The 6,337-nt window shown below is 46.3% G+C and overlaps 1 protein-coding gene across 1 annotated transcript in view; it reads right to left on the bottom strand.

The window, feature by feature from the left end:
• Positions 1–3,508, bottom strand: part of LYRM7 (LYR motif containing 7) — a 33,221-nt gene extending 29,713 nt beyond the window's left edge. Inside the window, exon 1 of the mRNA XM_019517291.1 lies at positions 3,383–3,508. Coding sequence (XP_019372836.1) covers positions 3,383–3,400 — 18 coding nt within the window. The 5' untranslated portion in view covers positions 3,401–3,508. The remainder of the gene's footprint in view (positions 1–3,382) is intronic.
• Positions 3,509–6,337: the final 2,829 nt, after the last annotated feature.

The following is a 6,337-nucleotide window of genomic DNA, read 5'->3' as shown; positions in this document are numbered from 1 at the left end:
CATCTCTGAAATCTATGAAGTGGTTATTAATAAAAGCAAGATTTACAATTGCTTTATGAAGAATATGGTATCTGACATACATACAATTTAATTGCTTATTTAAAAAAAAGTAACCTCCATGCTAATCAAAGACATGCCTATGAAATCTCAGCTTTCTGTCAACTGCTGATGGGCATCAAAGTACAAAAAAACGATTACCCATCCTCAGCAATAAAATCTTCTTACCATCAAGTATGTTTACATCGACTCTCAGATGTATATTAATAAATTCTAATTTTACTTAAGATTTCATATTATTTTCATATACAGATCTTTCAAAATAAAGTTAGGTATTGACTTATGCCTTGCATAAAAAGATTGGTAAAATCTAACTGCAAGATATAAACAGTGAGTATAAGTATAGGAACCACTGCTCAAAAGAAAAGCTAACAAAGTGTGTCTTCTCAAAGAATGGGAAGCCTTCCATTTGTACAAACAACCAGTTTGGTTTAAGACTTGCTCTTTACCTTGAGAATAGAAACTGTATGAGACTTTTATATTTTGGTGTGTAGAAGACTATGAGGCTATTTTTTTTTTGAGGATATCCCAAAAACAAATGATACGCTGGTCAGGCCACAGCTGGAGTATTGTGTCCAGTTCTGTGCGCCCCATTTCAAGAGGGATGTGGACAATATGGAGAGGGTCCAGAGGAGGGCCACCCGCATGATCCGGGGACAACAGGGCAGACCCTACAGTGAGAGACTGCGGGACCTGAACCTATTCAGCCTCCACAAGAGAAGGCTAAGGGGGGACCTGGTGACTGTCTATAGACTCACTAGGGGGGACCAGAAGGGTTTGGGGGAGACGCTGTTTCCCCTAGCGCCCGCTGGCATAACAAGGAGTAATGGGCACAAGCTGATGGAGAGGAGGTATAGATTGGACATCCGCAAAAACTACTTCACGGTTAGGGCGGCTAGGAGCTGGAACCAACTTCCAAGGGAAGTGGTGCTGGCCCCTACCCTGGGGGTCTTTAAGAAGAGGCTGGATGCCTACCTGGCTGGACTCGTTTGAGTCCCGTTTCTCTTTTTGGGGTTTTTTGTTGTTCTCCCGCCCTGGCGGGGGGTCGGGCTAGAAGATCTACTAGGTCCCTTCCGACCCTTAATCTATGAATCTATGAGTCTATGATACTTAGGATGTATTAACAGACTTGTGAAGTTATAAAAGGACAGCTCTTCATTGTTTATTGGGAAAAAACCCTTAATTTTAAACTCCTAGGAAAATTCTAGAAATATTATTATTGAAACCACATTATTTTTATAAATACGCTGAAATCTTCCTTCTTCAAATGTTAAGGAAAGCATATACAGAACAATTTCCAAACAATGTAAGTTATGTTATTTCTAACACATTGCCATTTAAAGGTGACAAACAGTGCTGGCCCTCAGATGCTTAAAATTGCATAAACCACTTCTGAAACAAGTATTTGAGAATACTTTATATCCAAAGGCAAGCCTTTCTCTAATAACTGCCCAATATTATGGTTAAATGAATAATGGAATGCTTCATGTACAAAAACATCAAGGTCATGGTAACTTAAGAAGCTATGCAAATGAAAAAATAATTCATATTAATTAGTTCTCTCTTAGTGCTTAAGCAACTTGTTACCAGTCAAGAACACAAAAATCTCTCCAAGGAGTATAAGAAGAAATGATAGTAGCTTCTTTGACAATGATTTAAATTTCAAGACTTCAGTAAAGAATTAAGTCCACGAACAACATACACATAAGCTGGGGATGCTACTAAAACTATCCCATGAAGTGATCAGTCAAAAAAGATAACAGTGGTGACTAGAATTGAACCAAGACATTAAAGGAGGTATACATCAACAAGACCAATACATTCTTACTCCACAGCTTTTATGCTAGGGGTGGGCAAAACAACCCGCAGGCTGGATTTGGCCCACCAAGGGATTTTATGCAGCCTGTGATGGGTCCTTTGGCCACACCCAGCCCAGGCATGAGGGGCAGCCCAGGCTGTGGTGCATGTGGCTAGTCCCACCAAGCATGGGTGCACAGCAGGACTGGGGCAGCACAGCAGCCAGACTCCACTTCCTGGAAGCCCTGATGGTGGTGGCTCCTAGCTGCCATAGCCAGTGTCATTGCCACGGGACCCAACTCTGTTGCCTGGGCACCCTGGCCTGCCTGTGCCATACCCACCACCCGGGGACCTGGACAGAGTGGGTGGGTGGGCAGAGTCTCCATGAAGACTGGCCCAGGACCCCTGCAAGCATTCTGTCCACCCGAGCTGGGTGGACAGAATGGAGTTACAGGTAGGTGGGGAGTGGCATCCAGGAGTGGGACAGGCAGGCGCAGCTAGGATCACAAAGCGGCAACAATGCAGTGCCAGGACAGAGGTGCAATCTGTTCCCCACAGGACAGACTGTGACTGGCCGAACCCTGGTGGGGAGTGGAGCTTATGCCTGTGACCCAGCCTCTGCTGCCCCTGCCCCAGCACACATGCGCATGGACAACCCCAGTACAGCACAGCTGCGGGGTGGTGCAGCTCAGAGCAAATGTGGCATTGCCTGGCTGCTCTGCTTTGCAGCCCCGGTGTAGTGGAATTGTCCGTACGCCCATGCTGGGGCGAGGACAGCAGGGGCTGGGTCACAAGCTCTGCCTCCATCCCGGATCAGCCCAGTTATGATCTTCTTTGGTTAGTTTATAAGGTGCAAATATACCCTGCCTTCTACTTAACTATGTAACACAACGTGAGCCCACTCTGGTGCCCACACTAGGAAACATCCATCATCCACATATCAGCTAATACAGTGGTGCTCAACCTTTCAACTTCGCCGGCTAGATGAGGGGCTCGAGGCCGATCTGCAGGAAGGATCATGGGCCCTGGTGCCACCTCTTCCTACCAGGCTTGGCCCCTGGGTCCTGGGGCCCGCCCTCCCATGCACAGGGGTTGGTCCCTGGGACCCCGGCCTGCCCCAGCCACTTGCGACAGAGCCCCTGGTCCAGCGCGCGGTGGCGGGGGCTCCCCACAAGTCTAGAAAGCAGGCGTGAGGAGGAGGGGGTGGATGACGCGGCCTCGAGGTAACGCAGCGGTGCTCAGCCTTTCCTCACAGGCCGCACGGATTGACCCGGTCTATGAGGCCTGGCTTCTGGTCCCGATCTGGCGCCCGGGAGGAACGGCCCGGCCACGCCCAGGGGAGGGGGCGCGGCCCAGCTCTAGCTGTGCCAGGCTTGGGGCAGCCCCATTATTCCCAAGGCTTCAAGCCCTTTTTCCCGCCCTTGCCCCCCGCCCCAATCACGCCCGCCCAGCGGCGGCGGGGCGTTGCCAGGGAGACACCGAGAGCGACCGCCCGCCCATTGCGCATGCGCCCCCCGCTCCCGCTGACCTTCCTCCGAGACTCCATGCTTGCGGCTGGAGCCCAGCTCGCGTGGAGGCCACGCCCACTTCCGCGCCCGCCTCGCTCCTAGCCAACCAGTGGGAAGGCCCGGCTGGAAGCCCGACCCCTCCCCGCTGTGGTTGGCCTGTTCCTGCGCTCTCAGGGAGAGAACGTTGCTCTCATTAAAGCGTTCCGTGCGGCTCCCCTGGGGGGAGGGTGACATCCGGGTGTCCAGGGGTTTCCGCCGGGCGGAGCGCTGCTCCAGCACTGCTGGTTCCGGGCCCTGAGGCGGGAACTTGGAGAGCCGAGGTCTTCTGCCAGAGAGGTCCTGCCCTGCGCTGGCTGTGAGTGCCTCTTGCAGCCCTACTTCTGCGGGGCTCCTCCAGTCTGCTCAGCCCCAGGCTTTAACACCATGGAGCAGGCCCTCGGAAAGTAGACGAGCTCAGCCCTGCTTAGCTGCATCAGGGCTCAGGCCAAGGCTGGTTGGGAGGTTGTGCCCAGAGAGCTGTGCTTCAAAGGCTCTGCAGAGCCTGCACCTCCTGGGGCTTCACACCTCGTCGTAAGGGAAGAACCAGATAACTTTCATTTTCCCAAGACTTTAAAGGATTTGTTTAAAAGTCTGTAGGGCTGGCAGGTTCTGAAAACCACTAGGCGACAACTGGCCTGAAGGAGAGAGAGGTGGTTATCTGTGTTCGTCTGAAATCAGGTGAAAGGCAGGGCAGAGATGCACCTGTATAGCAATGGCTTTTCAGTTCTTGAAGGCTGAAGAGACGAGCTCTCAGTGTCAGGCCTTTCATGGGAGAGCCATCCATTTCCAGTTAACAAACGCTTTTATGTTGCATGGATGCTGTGGCATTTTGGGGTTTGTTTGTTTTTTGCTGCCTTGCCAACATTTAACTGCATTTAAACTCACTCCCCACTTCTTACGAAATTGCCAACATCTGGGTAATTAGGGTGTATTTATCGGAGTCAATTAGGAAGGAGTTTCTTTTACATATTTATTTTTTTAGTAAACATCTCACCTGCATACATATTTTTCCCCTCTAGGAGAGCACATTTAGATTTGCACTGAAGAACCTCAAAGTTGCTATATTTTTGGTTTCCACAGAAACTTGGTCCACATTTTTCCCCACCCTAATACAAGACTAAAACCCCCAACTCTTTAGCCAACTTCAAAAGGTGTTATATCCGCTCATGCCAGAGTCTTGAGGTTACATTTATCTATAGAAGATTTTGCTTGTTTGTTTCAGATTTCTCTTTAGTAAAATTTCTAAAAGTGACTCTTGGTTGTTCTTGAACCACTGCTGAGCTTTGGCCCCTCCATTCAAAAAGGATTTAACAAATGGGCAGGTTCCAGGATACTTTGTGGGGAAGCCTTCCAGGAAGACAGGATTAAAGCAAAAGAGTTATTTACTTTAGGAAAAAGATGAGTAGAAAGAGGCAGAATAAAAGTATGTTTAAATACCATAGCTTGGGAATTTTCTTTGACTCATCACACAAGAACAATGAAACAGAAAAGTAAGCATTTCAAAATGAATACATTTGGCTTAGGTACTTATATGACACTATCACTTATGTATCTGAGCACCTCACATTCTTACTGTGTTTGTCCTTGCAGCATTCACAAAAAGCATGAAAGTGCTGTTATCTTACAGATGGAGAACTGAAAGACAGTGATTAAGGCCAAGATTTCATTGAAAATGCAATGTCTGCTTATCTCTGAAGACATGGACCTAAATGATTTTACCGTAAGTAACAAAGGAAAGCTGTGGAAGGGATGTTACATTGCATGACATTATGTTAACATTACTTTACAAAAAAATATTTTATTTATTACTATTGTGCCTTGGAACCCTAGTCATGTGTAGCACTCTACTGTACTGGGTGCTGTTACAAATATTCAACAAAAGGATGATCCTTGCACATTTACTAACTCAATGTAAGACCAGACAAAACAATGTCAGGGTACAAGAAATAATGAGTTAATATTTGTCAGCGTGATCAGCAGTGAAACTGGTACACCAGTGACCTAACTTATCAATTTTTATAAGTGTCATGGTTTTATCAGAGAATGTTATGGAAGGACTTCATGGTTTTATAGGAGGTATTCCTAGGTATGAGGTACCAATACAGGAGAAAGCACAAACATTTTTAAAAATGTAATTAGTGGCTAACGGAGGCTGGCGTCATGGGCCAATAGTAGGTAAATTAACAGGTCAATAGTGATTGCAGATAACCAAGATACAAGATAATGGAAGGGTGAAGTAAAGTTGAACTGCATGGATAGGTAGAAAAAGCTGTTTATTAGTCAGTTATGCAGAAAAAAAAATGACAAGATTTAGAGAAAAAAGAACATCGTATACACTCTGACCCATTGGTCTATCCTTTGTACAGTAATACATAATGAAACTGTGGAACTCACTGACCTTGGATGTCATTGAGCCCAAGTATTCATCAAAGCTGAGAGGCAGTGGACAGTTATCTAGCTGTTAATAATGTAACAAATTATAATAATCTTGAAACTAGAGTTTTGGAGAGGATATAAATGATAATGGTCATAGAATTAAGCCAATATTCCACATTTAAAGGTAAGGACAAGATTTTCATAGGGAGACAGGTTACCTAAGATCTGCCTGCAGTGGAGTTTTCTTGCATCATTCTCTGGAGTATCTAATGGTGTTCACTATTAAAAGCAGCAGATGGGTGGACAACAGTTCAATTTATACACCAATATGTAAGTTCCTGTTTTCTTATACTAAAACAGGATAAAACAACTATAACCTTGACCTGGAATGTCTGCACTGAGAGTGATAGAACAATGTAGTTACCACCTAGACAATTTATTTTTCTGCTTGAGTACACTGACTGTCATCCCATTCCTCCAACCACAGAAGTATCCAGATCCAGCCCACTGCCAGATTGGGGCCTACAAAGGAAGTCCATAGCAGTTGTCATGGTGCTGAT

The sequence above is a fragment of the Gavialis gangeticus genome, unplaced genomic scaffold (assembly GCF_001723915.1).
Source record: "Gavialis gangeticus isolate Ggan-Ray unplaced genomic scaffold, GavGan_comp1, whole genome shotgun sequence".
NCBI classification, from domain to species: Eukaryota; Metazoa; Chordata; order Crocodylia; family Gavialidae; genus Gavialis; species Gavialis gangeticus.
The sequence above is the reverse complement of the archived record's forward strand: the minus strand, read 5'-3'. Positions and strand labels throughout refer to the sequence as shown.